The 21,191-nt window shown below is 39.7% G+C and overlaps 1 protein-coding gene across 7 annotated transcripts in view; it reads right to left on the reverse strand.

The window, feature by feature from the left end:
- Positions 1-21,191, reverse strand: part of FTO (FTO alpha-ketoglutarate dependent dioxygenase) — a 327,030-nt gene that overhangs the window by 90,239 nt on the left and 215,600 nt on the right. Inside the window, exon 9 of one of the 7 annotated variants that reach the window (XM_073307612.2) lies at positions 20,281-20,356. The exons of the other annotated variants lie outside the window; for them this stretch is intronic. Within the exon in view, the coding sequence (XP_073163713.1) occupies positions 20,326-20,356 (31 nt within the window). The 3' untranslated portion in view covers positions 20,281-20,325. Of the gene's footprint in view, positions 1-20,280; positions 20,357-21,191 lie in introns of those variants that run through there. 7 annotated transcript variants of the gene reach the window in all.

Genomic DNA, 21,191 nt, shown 5'->3' on the forward strand with positions numbered 1-21,191 from the left:
ATCATGGCACGTTCACGTAATAAGTGTAATTGCACTTAATGACATAAGTGGTATAAAATATGTAATCATATAATTAGAACATCTAATCATGTTGTAAAGGCCCTTGTGAAACTGTTAAAAAACCCAAAGATACTGCATGTATACAGTAGCCAATTATCAGAGTTCACCTACTTTTAACTTTGTTTTTCCAAACAATTCAAAGGGATTCACCCACATGACTTTGTGGTAGGAACCATTCAAAGATATGATCCTTTTTTGTGATTCATTCTGACTGGCCTCCATTTCCCCCCTTCCATAGTTTCCAATGGATATTTTTTTTTTACCAAGAGGATTATCTGTGAACTGCTAGACCTACAGCTCTAGCTAAGGTTATGTGTGTATTCTGGTGCATTACAAGTTTTTTTTTACAGGAGTATCTTAATTGTTAGAGCCTCAAAACTAATGAAGTTCAAAGGCTGATCTTAAAGATCTGCTCTACCAGCCACCAAATCTTATTCTTCCCTATATTTTTCACCAAGACCTAGTGAATTCATTTTTTAAAAACATCCCTAAAACAATAAAAAAAAAACACACTCAGAAGTAATGTTGAAAAAATCTCAATTGTGTTGCATTGGTTCATATAAGCATCTTAAAGTTTGAATACTTATTCAGACTTTTGTCAGCCCTCCCACTAATCACTGCAACCCTTACCACCATCCCTCTCACCAACAATTCTGCTTTCTCCTAATTATTCTTCTTGTGGGAAAGAAGACAAAAGAGATGGCCTACTATCTCCACCAAGGGCAATTGGGGGTAGCTAAGTATCTTTAGTTAAGCTATGTACTCCCTCTGGTGTCTTCAACAAAGTATACAGCCAATCTGCTTCTCCCCCAGCATCCGTCTGGTACATCAGCCACCTTTCTGTCTCCACCACCTTCAAATATCTCTTCTTTGTCTTCCCCTTATACAGTCTTCTATTCCCCTAAGCAGGAGGGGGTCTCTACCTTTTTGTCACCTCTTTCTCTATTTCCTCCAGGACTGGGAGTTTTCCCCCCCGGTGCATCCTCTTCCCCAAGAGAGGGCCAAAATTAGTAGCTGTCTCATTGTCCTTGCTCCTCTCCCTCTTTTCCCCACTCGTCCAAACAGGTTTTGCATGTAAACATTCTCTCACCTGTGTGTGCAGCTTTCAGTGCACAGAACTGCACCTTCCCAAGCAGAGATTGGGGTGAGCACATCAGGCCTGTAAATCCTAATCATGCTTGACACAAAAATAAAATAAATGGTAAATTACAAAATTCTGAATTCTCTATATAAGTCCAGTGATATCACAAGCCACTTAGGTTTTCCTCCACTGCACAATGTATCTGTAGACTCAAATCTGATATCTATTGTAGGTTTAAGAGATTCCTGTTTTGTAGTATCAGCTATTGAAATACTATGCAAATTCATAAGAATTAATTTTTCCCCTTCCTCATGTGCCACTGAAGAATTCAGAGGAAAAAAGTCAGTTAAATAATAGATAATATTCAGTGTCCAGCGTCCTCCTTAGATATCATTAGTTGAGTTCTCAGAGTTGATATAATTTGAGAGGTGGGATGAGTCAAAATGAGGCTTCTGGGGAGTATTTCAGTGAGGCCTCCATTTTTCGACTTGCAAAGCTTAACAGCACTTCTCTTCAAACTGCTGTTATTCAAAGGGTATAAGCCCCAGAGGAAGTATAAAGGATATAAGGAAATCTTTGAATCAGTGAAAGATGTTGGTATGCAAGATTGAAGATATACCAGCTGGTTTACTGCTTCAGCTGGTTACCAGAGGGCCAGGAAGAAATTAGTCTCACAGTTCAGTTGAAAGAACACCTGGACATTAACCTGAGGCACTGATTCACTTGTGAACAAGGTCATCTTTGTTTCCTCACCACACACACCTAGGAATTAAATAATGACCCGTTAAAAAGACTAACTCCCAATGTACTAAATCACTCAACTTCATTACACCCCCACCCCTTGCTTTCTAAAAAGTTTAGCAGAACATACAACAAAACACCAAGCTAAATCAGCTCCTAATTCAGAGATAAGACAGTGGAGGAAAAGTGCAATGGTAACCTCAGCCTTTCAAAACTGGAAGCACCCAAGCTTGCCAAACTGAAGGCTTCCCTGGCAACCTCCCAGGTCCTGATTGATGCACTCAATTAGCATACAAAAAAAAAAAAAAGACTGCAGCTCTCTTTATTTTTCAGTTGGAGGTTTGGGAAGTTGGAAAAGATGTAGTATAACTCCAAGAGCTAGAACAATGCTGAAGAGGACCCTGAAAGATGCTATCCGCTGACAGTACATGGAAAACCGGAAATGGAAGCTGGACCATGGCAAGGCCTTCGAGGTGATGTGCAAGTGGGACGCCAGCAACTACTTTCTTCCTGTGGGCAGCTTCACCCAATTTGCCAACTGGAAGTTCATCCACAGGGCTGGGCTCAACTGTGTGCCACTAAATGGAGCAGTCCACCGCAGGAATTGGGACAAGCAATGCAGGAAGTGCAGCTATGCCAATGAAACGCTACCCTACATCTTTCAGAGTAACAGCCGTGTTAGTCTGTATTCGCAAAAAGAAGAGGAGTACTTGTGGCACCTTAGAGACTAACCAATTTATCTGAGCATAAGCTTTCATGAGCTACAGCTCATTTCATCGGATGCATCCGATGAAGTGAGCTGTAGCTCACGAAAGCTTATGCTCAAATAAATTGGTTAGTCTCTAAGGTGCCACAAGTACTCCTCTTCTTTTTACCCTACATCTTGTGTAGCTGCCAGCCCCATTCCAGAGCCTTGCAGCTGCACCACAATGCCATCCAAGATCACCTGATCAGAGCCATCCCCTCACTCATGGGGAAGGTTGTCGTGAGCTCTGCCATCCCTGGAATGGACAGTTAACTGCGACTGAACATCGTCATCACCAATGAGGATTGGAAGAAGACCATCATGGTGGATGTCACAGTTCCCTTTGAAAACAGGACCCAGGCCTTCTGTGATGCCCGATCTCGAAAGCTGGAGGAATACGCCCCTCTGGCTGACACTTTGAGAGCAATGGGCTACAAGGTTCAAACTCAGGCACTGACCATCGGAGCACTGGGCACATGGGATCCCAGTAACAAGCGAGTGTTGAAAGAATGTAGAATTGGTCAACACTACGCTCAGCTGATGCGGCAACTCATGGTGTCAGATGCCATCAGGTGGTCAAGGGACATCTACCTAGAACACATGACTGGACGTGGGCAATACCAGGAGGGATGAGCTGGAGTGACGATGAGAAGCATGGTCAGGAAAGTAACTCAAATACGGACAACCTACCCTAAATTCTCAATTACTGAGGGACAATCTTCCCCCATTGATATATTTGCTTTCGACAACCAACTCTCTGTATGGTTTCAGAGTAACAGCCGTGTTAGTCTGTATTCGCAAAAAGAAAAGGAGGACTTGTGGCACCTTAGAGACTAACCAATTTATTAGAGCATAAGCTTTCGTGAGCTACAGCTCACTTCTTCAGATGCATATCGTGGAAACTGCAGCAGGCTTTATATATACACAGAGAATATGAAACAATACCTATTCCCACCCCACTGTCCTGCTGGTAATAGCTTATCTAAAGTGATTTCCAGCACAAATCCAGGTTTTCTCACCCTCCACCCCCCCACACAAATTCACTCTCCTGCTGGTGATAGCCCATCCAAAGTGATAACTCTTTACACAATGTGCATGACAATTAAGCTGGGCTATTTCCTGCATAAATCCAGGTTCTCACATCCCCCCCACCCCCATACACACACAAACTCACTCTCCTGCTGTATAACTTTTTATGAGTGATGTACCCAAATATTTGGATGCTAATATCTAAACTGTATTGTTAAATTTATTCATCTACATTCGGGTTATTGCTGATTATGTACTATATGTATCTCATGTCTTTTAAAACAAACTTTGTATTTTTGGATAACCTAACCATTATACCCAGAGTGTATAGACACACTTTCCTTCAGCTGTGTATTATATACTTTTTTAACATTAGCTTTAATAAAAAAAATTATATCTGATGTTGGGGCCTATGGCCTTGACAGACAGCACTGATATATTAAGGATAGGTGGCCTCACTATAGAACTAGTGCCACAATTTGGATTGCACTTTTCCTTACTCTGCATTATTGCCTTATGATAACATCATTCTAAAATTGAGCTTTGCACAATTTTTGTGGACAAAATCTGACACAGCTAACTACAAACTATTAGTTGTGGGTAAGTAGATTGATATTGAATTTGGTGTCATTGAGATTGAGATTTCCAAATTCAAATATCTGCCAGTTCCAAATACATGACTGAATCTCTCTCTTCTGTTCCTAGCTGACCTCTCTTCTCCACCACTTTTCTGAGGGCAGACCTTTTCCTCCTCTCTCTCCAACACAGAACTCATAAAAAAAATCATTTAATTTTTGTTTCTACCAACAATGTATTTTTTGTAGGAAGCAAACATCTTAATGAAAAAAAAATAATTCCCTTCAAAAATGTTCAATTTTTTGAGGAAACAAATGCAAATAAAATTTTTGTTTTGTTTCAAATAGAAAATTTTAATTTAATTTCAATTGTTTTCTTTCTTTCTTTGTTTTTTCTGGAAAAAGAATGGAAATGGGTGAACTCGTCCCTGTAAAAAAATCTAATTGAAAAGGATATTTTCTATTTAGACTGAAATGAAAGGAAAAGTTTTGATTAGAAATAAAACAAAATGAAAAATTTTGTTTTAATTCCTGACATTGAAAAATTCTGTGAAAGTTTTCAAACAAAACTAAAATTTTCATTTAATTCAATTTTTATATTGAAAATACCTGCCATTTTAGATCAGCCCTACTCCAATACCCGCAGAAGATAAATGACTCTCCAGGTCCCCCCATCCTTCTTCAGGCAGCTAGGAACATAGAGCCATACCCTCTGGGAGCAGTCAGTTTGTCTGCTCAATTACCATCAAGCAGCTGTAGTAGTTTGATTGTGCTTCTCCTGGTAGCCTTTTATGGAGCTGAGAGGTGCCCTGTTACTACTGAGGCAGGAGGTATGGTAAATAGACATTCAGCGGGACCTACTGGGGAAGGTAGATGATGTTCCCTTTTATAGGCTAAAGAAGCCAGAGAAAAATTTACTCTCTCAAACACATAATCTGTCAGAAATTACTGCCGGAGGCATTAAACAAGTGCTGTTCACTCACTGATGCAAGGTGGGGCTGCTTCCCATGGGCTAGTGGGTTATCCATATGAAAAATGGGTCATTTGACGGTCTGGAGATGTTAAGAGGTTTAGAATAGCGCTTCTCAGAGGAGATTCAAAGGCTAGAAGCTGCTTGTATATAATCACTTACTTTTTTAAATGACAAAGGGTTTTTACATTGCTGATTTTTGCAATAAAAAGTACAGTATGTTTTACTTTCCTACAGTGAGACATTATTTTCTCCCAATTAGTGTCAGCACTGCAGCCAGTCCTAGTCTATCAGTTCTAAAATATACATACAATGCACAGCTATTCCTAAAGGATGACTGGGGGTTGGCAGCTATATTTAGGTGATTATGGAATTTATTAAATACCACATAGAAGTAGAGGCCAATTATGGAAGTATATATTATCTGAAGTTTCCCAAGTTAGCAATTGTTTCTTTTCAGTATGCACTTATTGAAGCTTCTGGCTTGGGGCATTTTTCTTTTACATTCTGAATTAGTTCTAACTATCCATATTCAGATGTCATGGAACAGAACAAAAACACTCTTCTTTCCCACTATGCTAACCACAATAGGTTTACCTAGTCTGGTAGTACAAGAGTAATAGCTACCCCAGCCAGATATGAGAGATTCAATTTTCCATTTTTGGGTCAACCTTCATTTGCATGTTATACACATGCTGAAATATTTTCTCTCTCAATCAGTTCATATCGGCACATGAAAGACACTTCCTATAAATTCTCTACTACAGCTTTTGATTCAGAAAGTATTTTATGGAAGACATATTTTAGGTTGTCCATCCTTTGATTTCCCACAGAAACTAATAAATAATCAACAAAAATATGATTAAAGACACTGCTTGAAATCTCATCCAAAAAGGAATACCAGCTAATGGAAACATCTTTCTGATCCAAATCTGTTTATCTTAGAAACAGAATTCTAACTTAGGTTTTGAAAAACCTGATGAAGGCTTCAGCTAAGTTTTGACATAAGATTTTCATATTCAAAATATCTATGGAAATAAGGGGAAAGGGATATGGATCTTGAAATTGCAGAAGGATGAAATGGAGCTTAGTAAGCTAGAAAGGGAAATTACTTACCTGTAATTGGAATTTTCTGTTTAAAAAATCCTTTTGAAATCATATTCAACCAATTTTCAGTCATATGTACTCGTGAGCATTGCTTTAACCCTTTGAAAGTCTACTACCAGCAACAGATTGTAGATAAGGAAATCCTAACTTATATCTGACTTCTAGTGTCAAGAGGTTAAGAAAAGCTAAATGTCTTCAATTCTGTATAGTATATTTCCAACGTAAACAACAATACCCTTTGAACCTACTTATTAATCTGCTACAAACCATCACTCCAAACTTCCTGGATAGATACAGCAAGTGAGAAAGTGCATCTAAATATCTAGATATTACATTTAGTTAGAGAACATAGACATGTTTTTCTTCTCTAAATTAAAAAGTTGATCTTTAGGCCTGGACACAATACAAAACTTAAGAGATGATGTAGCAGACATCATAAATCATGGTGCTTGGGTTACTGTGCTTGTCTTTTACTCAACTTCAAATTCTGGCAAACTGAGCTCATAGAGGAAAATGAGTTTAATGTCACAACTAATAAAATAAATAACAATCATTCCAATTTGCACTTATCCAGTATGGAACTTTTCAAATAGCCCTGCCTCCATTTGCACACACACGGTATGTGGGCACAGAACTACAGATATAACGTAGAGGCTATTTACTGGTTGATATCTGCATATATAATTAGCTTGCAATTTGACAGAAGCAAAAATGAGGGCCAGGTTTGGCTATAGGTGGGCCTGAAATCTGGTCCAAGATGATTGTGAGAGAGTAGATAGAAAAAAGGAGAGAGTTCTAGGTGTTTCCATGGCCCTATTAGTGTAATATCTGAATACCTAAGAGCTGAGAAATTAACCTTCTATTATACCCTAGAAGAGAAGTCTTGGAACAGAGTAGTCATCAGAAGGACAGTGAGAGTTATCACATAAGTAGGAGTAGAATAATGAAAAGAAGGAACCAGAGACAGTTTTGTAAGGAGCTGGGTAGCAGTGATTATAGTGTTATAGCACACCGAGATAATATGAATGTTATAGGTCATGATAAAATTCATTGTCAGAGCTATAGAAAATCCTTGCTTGACATCAACATCTGACCTCACTAAACCTAGTTCTATCTTAGTATGAATACATGCATAAAATTAGGAACAGTCATACTATTTGTTTGTCATAATGGGTTGAGACAAAATGAAACAAACCTAAATTGAACTTTTTATTAAAAGTGCTCATCTCCGATCTGAATTAACCCTCTGGGGTTGCCTAGAGAAAGATGAAAACTACAGACTAAGTCTGAATATAAACTATAACGTATGGAATATGTTTGAACAAAGAGTATTCAGAACATCTAGTCCTAATAAAACTCAACAGAGGGTGGAATCACAGAGACAGCAATAGGTCCAGAACATGAGGATGTACAGTTTGCCCCCTTTTATTTGCAAGTCTAATCCTCAGTCAACCGATTTAGAAGATTATTCCACTTCGCAATTTCTCTTTTGTAAGAACTTTTTCCCAAGTGCCTAGGTAAAACTATTTTTTGGTAGCTTCTGAGTATTGCCTTTTCTCCCTGACTGGCTATTTCTACTTGCCACTATCAGTGGGTGTTGCTATCATAAATGTGACAGATGGACCTGTACCAAAGTTCTTCATTCCCAAATTTTGGGGAAGATCAGATCCAAACATCGTTACTCAGACCCATCTGCAGTAAATATAAAATTATTAGCCAAAATAGAACTCATAACTTTCTCTGTCACCAATTCACACAGATGCAACATGCATATAAACAAATTCATGCATAAGCCTATACAAACCATAAGAAGTTACTTATTGCTCCAGTAAGAAGAACTGCTAGGTCCATGATAACATGGTATTCTAGCAGCCTAGCAATTTTTGTGATGAGGAGCAGATGCACAGAACCAGCCTAATTTGATTGGGAAGAAAGATGCCTCTTTAATACATGACCCAACACAGGGACTTTGGCTGTTTTAACACTAGCTAACAAAACCTTATTAGAAGTCATTCCTTTATAGTAGCAAACCAGAAACCCTGGCAATTTAGAAAAGTCCCCTGTGATATGATGTTTACACTCATCTTCAGATGGTAACAGCTGAGTGATAAAGCTTGTACATAATCAGGAGGAACTGATCATCTTTCAACTCTTGTTTATTCCAACAGAAAATCAGAACACTGAAAGTTTACACACTAGAATAATGTAGTGCTCCCAGGTACTATATATCAGCAACATTATTTAATTCTTAATTCCCTTTACATCTGGCTTGAAGCAAATAGGCTCTGTCCTCAGAAAAGAGAGAAAGTCTTCAAAACAAGTACAGGCACATAGTGTCCTACGAAAATACATAGATAAATTTACCTCTGGGCAGAAGGCTTTCAAAACAGTGTTCAAGTGAGACTGTAGTATGCATAGGCTTTCTGCTGGCCTTTGTCCTGGGCTGAATTTCTCCTATGGAAAGTCATAAACACTTCCCATATATTGTATAGTTGAAATATGCTGCTTTTTCATTCATGAGACCAAGCCAGGTTGTCAACCACTGCGAAAACTTTTTACCTTTTTCACTCTCTAATGGTGATCCCTAAGTGGATTTTCTGAACTTTATGGACGTTCCCTAAACCCTAAACACAAGAAGCAGCCATGTCTGAGCTATGGATTCTGTGCCTTTGAAATAACATTTGATAAAAGAATCACGAGTTCCGAAACAACCACATCCAATTTGTGTTTTAAAATGGGCTGTTTTTTAGCTGTTTCCCCTGTGCGCATTAGAAAAGGTAGAGAAAGAATACTACCCACTGAAAGAAGATCTCACATTGTCAAAACCCATGGACCCAGGAGTATATGAAGTTCAGGTATATACAGTAGTTTCTTATGCAGAAGGACTATTCAAGAGAGAACAATCTTAACTCCAACTCATTGTGGTAAGACATATTGGAATAAGAGTCTGTACGTTATTGTTTGTTTATAACATGCTTTTCAGCTACAGTGTAGTTCCCAGCCTGCTCTGAACACAATACATTATATGTTCCCCAAATTTAGCTCTTTGCTATGGTTCCGTTGGATTGGTAACTCAAATAACTACCACCAAACATAAATCCCAACCTAAGCTTTCTTCCCATACTTGGCTCTTCCTGTGGTTTCCCCTGAAGGAATTCTCGGTTCCAGACCTTAGCTCCCTGTGCCCAGAGAGATAACCCAACTCCTCTTATATCCTGCTGGATCTATCAAGGTTCTCTCTGTTCATATGATGTACCAGTAATGATATTCAAGCACCTGATATGTTGATGACTCCACAGAGAAGCCCTGCAGCCCTGTGCAGGATTCTAAAGTATTCTTTCCTAATACAAGGAGAATGTTGTCAATTAAGCCACACTGTCATAAAAAATAACTTCTAAAATATTAATTAGCAGTTCCATGACCTTATCTTACCACATCCTAATCACTAATACATAGCATAGAAGAGTGTTTTGTGACAGAATCTTTGCAGGATCTGTAAAACAGCAACACAGAATACTGGTTCATGGGTTCAGAATCTGTAATGTTAGTCTTCTAGTTTCCTTTTTAAGATATTGGTCCAAGTTCTGCCTGAAGGTAGCTGTTGACCCATTATGTACTCACTAACATTTTCCTTCTGCCTCCAGCTGCAATAGATTTACCAGACGCTTTTTTTTCAAATATCCATAGACTGTGAATAAATCTGAAATTAAATATGCCATATGCATAGATATTAGAGACAAAAGATTGACTAAATAATCCTGTCTATTCTTCTGCCACTGCAGGATGGCTCCTTACAGTATACGTGCTAATAAACTGCCCAGGCACATCTGCCCAAGGAGTCAAGGAGTCTGATAGAGCCAGGAACTGAACCACATCCCCCAGTTCAGTGCTTTCACCACAAGACCAACCTTCTTCTCTACTATGCAACCAGCTTCCATTCTCCTTTCAAAGGTAAGTCAAAAAGCAACAATTAAAATGTAAATTACAGTTTGCACAAATCTCTGCGGTGAATGATCTCACTGAACACTCTGTTGTGGGCAGTCAGCACAAAAAATAGTTTAAACTAACCTTTTAAAAAACATTTCCTCCCCTACTTTAATTTCTCTGCATACTACTTGGTTCACTGAAGAAATTTCAGCATGAGACATCCTAACTACTAGAAGGCTCAATACAATCTATGTATATGTGAGGTCACAGAATAATGGGTACTAGGGTAACTTCAGTGAACCAGGAAGCAGCAAAAGGATTCCAGAGGGGAAAAATATCAAGGTCAGTTAAATTACATTTTTTTTCCTGTGCTGATTGGCCCCATCTAGTTAGTAGGATTTTAAGCAAATTTAGGTACATTTCAGTTTTCTGTACCTGTTTATAGGTCACCCTTAAACTACTTTAAGATAAAAAGAACTTTAATGTTTAATAGTTACACAAAATGTTTCATATTTACATAGCTTTAAAATGGGATGTTTCACCATCTCCTATAATTGGGCACCCAGACTGCTAGCGTAATGTTGGGCAGTTAACAGCTGCAGTGCAGTGGTCTGACAATAAAGCTGCCACAGGTGTGCAGTTTAACAATGTGTTAATTGTGTAGCTGTTGGACATAAATAGGGAGCCTAAAGGGTGTGTAATGGGGGTTATTGTGCATGAAGGACTAGTGTGAATGCACAGCACTGCAAACCAAAATAAAGTCAAACTGAGCTTGGCTTATCCACACTCCAGCATCCTGCAGTCTCACAATTTTTTAAAAAGATCATTTTTACTGAGAAACGCTCAGTAGCACAGACAATTTATTTCATTCCTAAACAGAGACAATGGTTTCTTCCCATATGACCTTTATGTTGTTATTTATGCAAAGTAAAATGAGTAAAAGGTTGGGTTTTTTAGGGCAATATAAACCCACCACTGCATTTGTCATTGCTAAGTCAATAATATCTGCAGCTGCCAAAAACAACACCACCATTTGCTGTCAATTTGAAGCAACCATCTTGTGAATCATGATATAAATACTTGTCATAGTCCAGTGCTGGCTAGTGATGTGAATGATTACAAAAACAATGAATACCAGAATAGCACCAACATCTATGGGCTATTTGTGCCTCTCCACTCCCAAGTGCTGGGTCTTTGGCCTTTAGCTCATTTTCTATAAGGTTGTTAGTTCACTTCCTCCAAATTCTGACTCAGGCTATGTCTTCACTAGAAATCCTGCAGTAGCAGCACTGTAGTGCTTCAGTGTCGGCACTCGTTACAGCAATGGGAGGACTTCTCCCGTCACCGTCGTTAATGAACCTCTCCAGGAGGAAGAATTCTTCTGTCAACCTAGCGCTGTCTACACTGGCAGGGAGGGAGCCTGAACTATGTTGCTCAGGGGGTGTGAATTTTTCGGTTGACCTAACTTTTTAATGTAGATATGGCCTTACATTTCTGACAATCCCATGGTGAGGCATTGCGTCTAGCAGCATGTGCAGCTCTGCATCCATGATGGACCCAATCTCTGTGCATATCTTGGATGAAATCCTGGCCCCACTGAAGTCAATGGCAAAACTCCTATTGATATTAATGAGGCCAGGATTTCACCCCTTATGTGTAATCCAGTCTGCAGTTCTCCACACAGAGAAAATCAAAAGTATGTGGAATTTTAAATAGAAAGGTGCTCCCAGTGCCCAGTGCAGACTAAAATATAGCACCACTGCCAAATCCACACCTGCTGTTTGGAATATGTAAGGAAGGCAACCATATGCTGGGATTCATAGGAAAGGTCATAAAGAAGAAGTGGGGCAACATGGAAAGTCTTCACACCCAATATAAAGCCCTAAATGTGTGAATTTTGTATACCTTAAACTCTGCATCATTGGCTTCAAATTAATACTTTTAATAAGCTACCTGAAAGCTTCTTTCTCCTTTAATAAAACACAACATCTCTTTCCAGTGCACAGTAACCTTCAAAAAGGTCTGAATGTGCTTTGCAATCTTACAAATTAACTAAGTATTAAACATGTATTTGTTAAACTGATTTAATAACTACAGTAGAGAAAGATCCATAACTAAAGTGAGTTTTCACTATGGAATGATAACCATTTTTTCTTTCCAATATCCCCATCATCATGGCCATTCCCTTCTCTGAAATATGAAAAAATTCTCTCATAGAAGGGAGATAATTCCTTTTCACTTCTATGAACATATTTACCATTTAACTTTTTCCACAAGTTGCTTAAACTTGAAATGTCAAAAATGTGTGATGAGTAAATCCTCATGCAACATAATCTCCTAACCATACAGAAAGTTTAAAAAAAAAAATAGAAATACCATGTTGTGATAAAGAACCCACTGGTAGTTTACTACTCTTTGTCAGCAACTCTTGTCAAGTGTGACTACTCACTACATCTAACAAACTGTATCACGATATTTATGTAAAATGTAATATATTATTTGAAAACTAATAAATTACTGATCAGTAATATTCTTGTGTGATGCATGTTCAGGGTGTGTACAAAGAGTTATGAATATGTGCTAGAATTAAGTTCTTGAAATGTGTTTGGCAAGCAATGTATAAGCCCAATCTGCCCTAGACAATGGATTGTGTATTGCTTGGCTGACCAGCCTGGTCACCAGGCAGAGACAATAAAGGAGCAGATTTATAAAAGGTAAACAAAGCCATCAAGTTCCATCAAGGGGAGGAGGTAATGAGTCAACTATCATCAGTGAGAGAGGAACCAGCATGAAGTCTCCACCAGGTCATATGGAGTCTCTTCCCAGGAGGAGAAAAGGAACTTTATCTGAGAGTACATTTCAATGGTTTACGGGACTACAAAAGGGGGCCTGAACCACAAATGATAAATAATTGAACCAACTGACTGTATATAATATTGTATTTTAAAAGTGGATCAAGTAAGGTCTTTTCTGAAGGCTAATGATACACCGGTGACTAAGATCATTGTGAAATGTATATATTAGTACTATATGAGGAAATATGGATTCACACTAATATTATGCTTTCAAGTCTGTCACCAGACACAAGGAGAAATAGGTTTTCTCCCGGACAGGAGGAAAGGTAGCATTGTGGAATCGAAACAATGGAAACCTGATGTATGTATAAATAAGCAGGAGGATGGGAAGTCACAGGAAAGGAAGAACAGCATGTGATCATCCTGAGACAGAGGACAAGACAGTGAGTTTGGGAAGCTATAAGGAGAGAGAGGAAGTCCATCACTGGGCAGACACAAGAGGCCAAGCTAAGAAGGATGGATCCCTCAACTAAGGAGGCTGAAGTTTCTGGGAACTGAATATAGGCGAAAAATCTGCTTAGGCAATGATCTTTCACTCAGGAAGACAAGGGAACCCAGCATCTTGTATTTCTGTGGAAGGTCCTGATTGAGGAAAAGTCAGCCAAGTCTGGAAAGAAAAATATTGGTAAGAAATCTACCTTGAGCCAAGGCCATACCTTATTGAGTTAAGTCTTAGACACTACAACACCTACTTTCCTCTTATTTGCTTGTCACCATTGTGTCTTTATCCCTTACACTTGAACTCACTTAACACCTCTCTCTTTTTGTTAATACACTTGTTTTACTTTTAATCTAAACCAACCCAGTGCTGAGTTTGAACTGAAGTGATTTTAATCCCAGTTAAAGTAAAAAGCTGTGCTTTTGTCTCTTTTAAGGAGCAACAAACATTATTAATTCTCTGAGTGTTCCAGGAGGGGTGGACACTTCAGGGTAGATTGTTTTGGAGAAATTTGGGAGTGGGGTTGTTTTGGGGTCACCCTGCAAATAGTAAGCAGGGCTGGTGGAGACCAACGTTGGGCTGTTGTGTTTTCAGCAGGTTGCTGGGGTTAGAGTGCTGAACCAGGGCTGCACAGCACTCAGACACTGAGGGAACTGAATGCTTGTCTGCTGGCGGTTGGTGTCTGGGCTGTGAGCCACAGCAGCAGAGCATTTAAAGCAACTGAGGCTATAGGGCAAGCAGTGACACAACCTCTCACTGGTCTGAATGGCATGCCAAATGATGACATATTAAAAAAAACCCAAACAACATGAAGATTCTTGAGAACTGGCCACAGCTATCTCAGAGGGAGGAGCTGAGCAAAACTGTCTGTCACTGTACAAAATAATTCCTATTCACTATTCTAGAAAAGCAGATTTGTTTGGGTATTTTTAAAGTAACTCTTAAAATGAAAACAGAAAATTGTATCATATGGTCATTATGCCACCCACGTGAGCATTTTCCTCAAAGCATAAAGCAGCAGCTAAAATACCCAACACATAATTCTGGAGATTGCATAGGGCTGTCCCTGGGATGGTGGGGGAAGGGCCCGGGACATAAGCGCCGAGTTTCTAATCTGCCTGGGGGTGCTCCCCCAGTCTCCGCCCAGGCCCCGCTCCCACTCCACCCGTTCCGCAAAGGCCCCACCCCCACCTCTTCGCCGCCCAGCACCTCCGGAAGCTGCGAAACATCTAATCTGCAGTAGGAACTGAGAGGGAGGGGGAGGTGCTGATTGGTGGGGCCTGCCGGCGGGCAGGAAACACTGGAGGGAGGGAGAGGTTCTGGTAAGGGGGCTCCTCCTTGCCTACACCCTCCCCCCCCGCCCGCCTGTCGCTTGCCTGCCTGTTTGCCTTCTCACCCCTCTCGCCTGCCGGCCTCCCCCCTCACTTCCCGCAGTTGCCCTGATTCTCTGTACCCAAGGGACGGCTCTGCATAGCACAGTAAATTAATGCTCCCATATAATGCTGCCAGAATGAATATTTGTTTCTTCAGTTTTATATGGCTGTGCTCACTTTGTGTGAATTACATGAATCAAAAGCATCAAGATTCAGTATGCTGTGGATGGCACTGGCATGGTTCCTTTGGAGGCTTTGGTTCATGTAGTTATTCAAATGTGACACCACTTGCAGGACTCTATTTACATACACCCCCACTTAGTATTAAAAATCATCCTTTCCTCCACCACTATTCTGGAGACTGGACAGATGCCTCTGACAGTCTACTGAGTGGTCAGAGGCTGTCAGCCAGCCACTCTGCCCCTCAGGGGTCTCTTCAGGAGGCTGATCTGGGGTAGACTTACTGGTCTAGGAACATTCTGAAAATGCATCCCTTCTATCATCAAACTACATCTATTTCAGCCTTCTGGCCACTTGTTATTTCAGGGGTTCATTTCAAAGCTGTGCCGGATGAGTTATGAACACAAACACCATTATTTGTGAAGTGGATTTATGCACCAGAGTTCTACACATTATTTTACACTTAAAATTTTGCACTTAAAATCTTTTACTTTTTTTTTTTTTTGCTACATTTCTGAAGTGGGCTAAGCTAAAAGAAATCCAATCCCAGAACTCCTTTTCTCTAAAATATGAATCACTGTATAAATCCACATAATGATTTCTGAGTGACATGGGTAGTGATCGTAATATGCTTCTGATTTTAAGTGAAAAGGCTAGATTCTTATGCCAATAGTTAGTGTACAAGTTTCCAGAGAAAGATTTATTTCATAGCTACATAGCTTATCTTGAAATGTTACCAGTGTCTTACAAAATGCCAGAGGCAAAATTTACTGTAAGGTAGGTGTAGATCCTAATGCAGGGCTCTTGGGGAGGGCATGTCCACTGGCAGCATGCAAGGTGACTGCAACCTTGCGCTTCACATTGTGACTAAGCGCATTCCAAACATGGGGTGTGACACTGGCTAGAGATGGCTATGGTTACACAGATAGAGGATATTGCTGACTCAGTGTTTATCTGCTGCACCAGGGTTATAATTTGTTTCTATTTACATATATATAGGGTCAGATTTTCAAGAGGACTCAACCAGCCTCTAATTTGGGAGCCAGCCAATCTGAGCCCAGAATTCATTGCTGGAACAAAACTGCAGGTACAAAATTAGAGCATGGGCACAATGACCTTTACAAATACGCCTGCAAATCAGGTATTTTGTTGTCAGACATTCTATCATTTGCACCTACATTTGATTGTAGGTGCAAAACTAGGCTTTTTAAAAAATCATGGCCCTTAAGGCTGTAGGTGATACTCACCCTAGTGGAAATTCCGTTTTAAACTGGATGTTACTGGTTCGAGTTTGCAACTAGATTTTGGAACAGGCCAACAGTCCTATTGGAGCACTTTCCCCTGGGTTTACTGGTGCTCCACAAGAGAGAAATGCAGATAACCATACAGACCATTTGAAAGATTCTAATGGAATCACTGGAATTTCTGCAAGTCTTTTAGCCCTTTCTAACTTCCTATTTTTGCTTAACAGATTTGCTTTTAATCTGAAATATATTACTTGCCAGTCAACACCATTTGGAAATAAAAAGGAGAATTTGGACCAAATTATGGCTGCTCCTGCCAAACTGTGCAGGAGCAGAAATGGAAACAAGACACCCATTTCTACCCCACACACATGCAAGAGGCAGCCATAATAAGGTTGGTTTTTGCTGCCTGAATGTAAGGATGAGTGCTGCTAGCATTGTCACTATTATTGCATCCTTCAAAAGTGCTAGGATTCCTGCCCGGCGCTACACCATCTAACATCTGGTGAGCTTTACTGCAGGGGAGCACGCCCTTTTGTACAATGTATGGTACTCCCCAGAGCTCTGGAGTTATTATGTACCAAGAAGGACTGTTAGCATTGTCAGCAGCATCAGCGAGAGTGTGGACGGGCAGGGTAACGCCCCATATCTATTCTAGAAATGTTGGCAACCTGGGCCTATCAATGAGGTAATATACACTGCACCCTTCCAACAGGCTGCTGCTTTCTTGGCTTCCACACTAGGAAAAAGGTTGAGTTAGGTCAGGATTAGGTAACACAAACCAGCTAAGCCCACCTTGCGCACTTTTTGTAGTGTAGTTACAGGACAACCATTTAAGGTCAATTTTAGCACTTTGAGTTATAGCCTTTCCTAGTCTTGACAAGACCAGCGTTTGCTACCCGTGCGCTCAAGGAGACATTCTGTCTGCCTCTGTCCTGCACACACTGAATGCCTCCCCAGCCACTAGTGCTGGTTCACTGCTGTGGTCCTCCACACTCCCTCCTTGTGTCAGTGGTTTCTAAAGCTACAATACAGCCCTTAGTCTAGTGGTACCCTTAAAGACAAAGTATATTACATGGTGTCCAGTGATCACTCAGTACTTAATGTGCTTGCAAGAAATATTTATTCTGTGTCCAGTTCCAACTGGGTGTGCATAACAAGAGCTTCATGGCGTCCTGCCCTGTCTGTCTGGAAGGCTCAGGGCTTAAAGACACAGTCCCCAATCCCACATACTACATCATCTTTTCTCAAATACATCCTCATGTTTACTTGCACTCTATAGATCTCAGTTTATTTGAGAAATGTAAATATATTAGCTCAAAGCTTAGCTAAAACATTCCTAAATTTGTATAGCCAAGCTTTTGCTGCCCCAAGCTTTTGCTGGTCCCAGCAGTCACATTTTGAGGTACAAATAGCCTGTTTAAGATATCGCCTCTAACTAACTGATTTGTCTCTATAGAAACTTAGAAGGCAGTTTCAGGCCTCTCAGAAAATTTGGGTCTTGATAAGCAAAGAGAACTCCACACATTACAGTCATGGCAACCTTCACACTCTCAAGCGTGAAAGATGATTTTGGTCATTTCCTCCTTTCCCCCATATTAAATGATAACCCCAAGTGTGCATTTTCCATTTGCAGGTAACAGGAGTATGAGGTAACATGTTCATGCTGTGCTTTGTTTAAATCATAATAAAAAGTTAATTTTAAAAGAAGTCTTCCTTAATGCTTCAAACATAAAAATAACTACAGCCTGTCCAAGTTTAACATAGCGGATTCTGTTTCCAGCTTTAATAAATACAAAGCTCAAGCACTCCTCCTAAGTTATTACAAGCTTAATCTAATAATCACAAAGAAGCTATTATTATACAATTAGAGAAACATCTGTCAACTGTGTTTATAGTTTTTAAGAAACTATGAGATAATGAGATGCTATGCTTTGTGCTCAGACAATTGCCCTGTAGATTATGTCTATGTCCTATAAATCCTGCCGTTATTGAAGCACAAAGCACAGCTTTACTTTTTATCACTCTTATAAAACATCAACCAGATTTTCATTCAGAAATAATGCTTTTTGGGGAGAAACACTTTCTTATGTGACATCATAACATTCCACACATAAAACAGAGATGGAAGTTTATGGTAACATGATGCACATTTTAAAAGTAGGAGTTGACTATTTCAGGGACCTTGAAAGATATATATATATATATTTAATTTTTTTTGGTACGACAGCGAGGCAGAGTGAGAGACAGAAACGAAAAATGTAAAATAACCTATTTCGTTATAAATTGTTGTGCTGCTTTCCCTAAATCCTTTAATAAAAATAGCAATTGTATTTCATGTTAGCAGTTATCTACAAAAAAATCACTCTTAATTGCTCTTATGGCTTTGTGTTTTAGTTTAGCCTGGTTCACATTTTATTACAGAAGACTAATGGGGCATAGGCTCCCAGTAGAGGTTATTTTAAACTTTGGTCCAGCCAGCAATAAAAATAGTATAAAAATAGTTACAGAGGCAAAATAAAAATTAAAAACTATAGCTATGGTTTCAGATTTACAGGTATAATAAAATGAGTCATAAACTTTTGCTTTCATTCCAAAGCTTTTGTGTTTAGCACATACTGAATCTCATGCTATTTTAACGGCATATGTTCACATGTAAAACCCTTTTGTTTTCTTTATTTTATTTATAGTCTTGATTAGCTATCTGTAATTTCTTTTAAATTTATTACTCTTTCATTAAATATCCTAGCTGATCAGAGCGCAGAGGTGATAAGACAAAGAACACATTACACAGTAATAATAACTTAATGGAGTTTCTTGTTAATGAGGTAATAACATGCAGCCTTCAGCCTCCTGCCTCCAAGTTTATTTGGCCAGAGCTACTGTTATTATTACCTTATTAACAGGAAGAAGCCTCAAGTTTTCATTAACTATGGGAATCTAAAGATCTACTGGGTTCGTTTGTCAAGCTAGTCAAGGATTCCAATCATAAATCAGGACTAAGATCTTGTCCAATATCACAAGCTTAGCCGACTCAAACCCAGTTAGTATATGGACAGATGACATTTGGCTTTGGTTTCTGGAGGAAGTGACTGGTGTTGGTGACTCAATGAGAGGCACTGATGAAGGGCTTGTCTTCACAACGGGGGTAAGTCGACCTAAGTTACGCTACTCCAGCAATGTGAATAATGTAGCTGGAGTTGACGTAGCCTAGCTCGACTTACTAGGGTGTCTTCACTGCACTGTGTCAATGGGAGACGCTTTCCCATCGATTTACCTTAATCTTCTCAGGGAACTGAATAGCAGGGTTGACTGGAAAGTGCTCTGCCGTCGATTTAGCGGGTCTTCACTAGACCCACTAAATCTATCCCTGCTGCATCGATTGCAGCAGTGTTGATCTCCCGGTCGTGAAGACCAGCGTTAGCGTGATGGGGGGTTGTTCTGCTGGAGGTAACATATATTGGATGAGATGTAAGGCTGACGTCCTGATAATCTGTAGCATCTAATACCTTGAAGCACTTTTTGCATTCTTAGGGGTATTGGCCCTGGGATCCTTGCAAAGTTCCAGCTTTTCCATTGCATTCTGACTACAAACGTCCCCCCTGCAGTTCGAGTTGAACACTATTCTTTTTCAGTGCCTGCCTTACCTGTTGTGCAGCGTTAATGTATCAGAGAAGCCAATTTTATTGCAAGTCTCTGATATTTGGTGTTTTTCTGAAATCCCCGGCTTCTGAAGTCATGTTATGGTGTGAAAATTTCAGTCTACATTTTTTTAAAAGTAAAAATGCCGAGAAAAGCTTGGGAAAGTGACCTAAGTGCAAGACTCAAAAACCAGAAGTCAAATAAAAAGAACCACTATTTTTTTTTTTATATATATCTCATGATTTTAAGGGTAAACTCACTCATGATTTTTGAACATCTGGGGCTGACAATACTGTTTGTATGCTGTAAACTTCTGTCAGATTTCCATTCACGTTAGCAATTGGGCCTTATCTCCAATCAGCCAGCACAAGTCTGTAGGTCCAAAAAGCTGCAGAAATGACACATTATTGCTGTCACGCTAGGCAATATAGAAGAGTGAGGTAACAGAACTCAGCAATTGCATTTCATGCCCTCAGATCAGATACACAGGGAAGCTTACAGAATGGATCTACCAAAGGCCATTAAGTGCCTGATCAGTCAAATGATTCCCATTTACTTCAGTGGGCTTTGGATCAGGCCAGCGACAACAGCTGTGGCCAGTAGAACCAAAACCCTTTGTATGTGGACTATGTCTGCTAGTTCCTCTGTGCCACGCTTTAGTGTCCACAGCTCAGCTTGATGGACAACTTACCCAGATGTATCATGCTGGGACTAAAAGATTTTATTCTCCAGTTCTGCGACATCTGCTTGCATTTTCCTACAACCAGAGCCTGCATCCTTGGGCTTTGCACTATTTTTCAGGATGTGGACTCACAGAGCTCTGAGATCCTTCAGGATGAAAGCAGCCACAAAAATGTGCATCATCTGAATTAGTTGTGTGCGATTATTGTGAGTTATCTAATTGGACTACTCTATTTGCTGTTGCATCAGAATTAAGCTGAACCAATATTCTTCACATCAGAGACATTCTCATCTGGAGGGTGAATGTCCAGTGAATGCTATAGAAAGGAAGACATTTCATTGTGTGTGACAATGGGCAATTTGATTAACTTTCAAAATGGTGTGCATGCATATATGCATTAGAAATCCATAAAAATATCAGATATAACAGTATTCTTAGGAGACAAACAGCCAGCATGTCACTTTATTTTTAATTCCCCATCTCCCTCTGATGCTGCAAACTGTTTTAAATAGAAACATCTTGAGCTGGTTTACATTAGTCC

Source organism: Lepidochelys kempii, chromosome 12 (assembly GCF_965140285.1).
Source record: "Lepidochelys kempii isolate rLepKem1 chromosome 12, rLepKem1.hap1, whole genome shotgun sequence".
In the NCBI taxonomy this organism is placed as follows: domain Eukaryota; kingdom Metazoa; phylum Chordata; order Testudines; family Cheloniidae; genus Lepidochelys; species Lepidochelys kempii.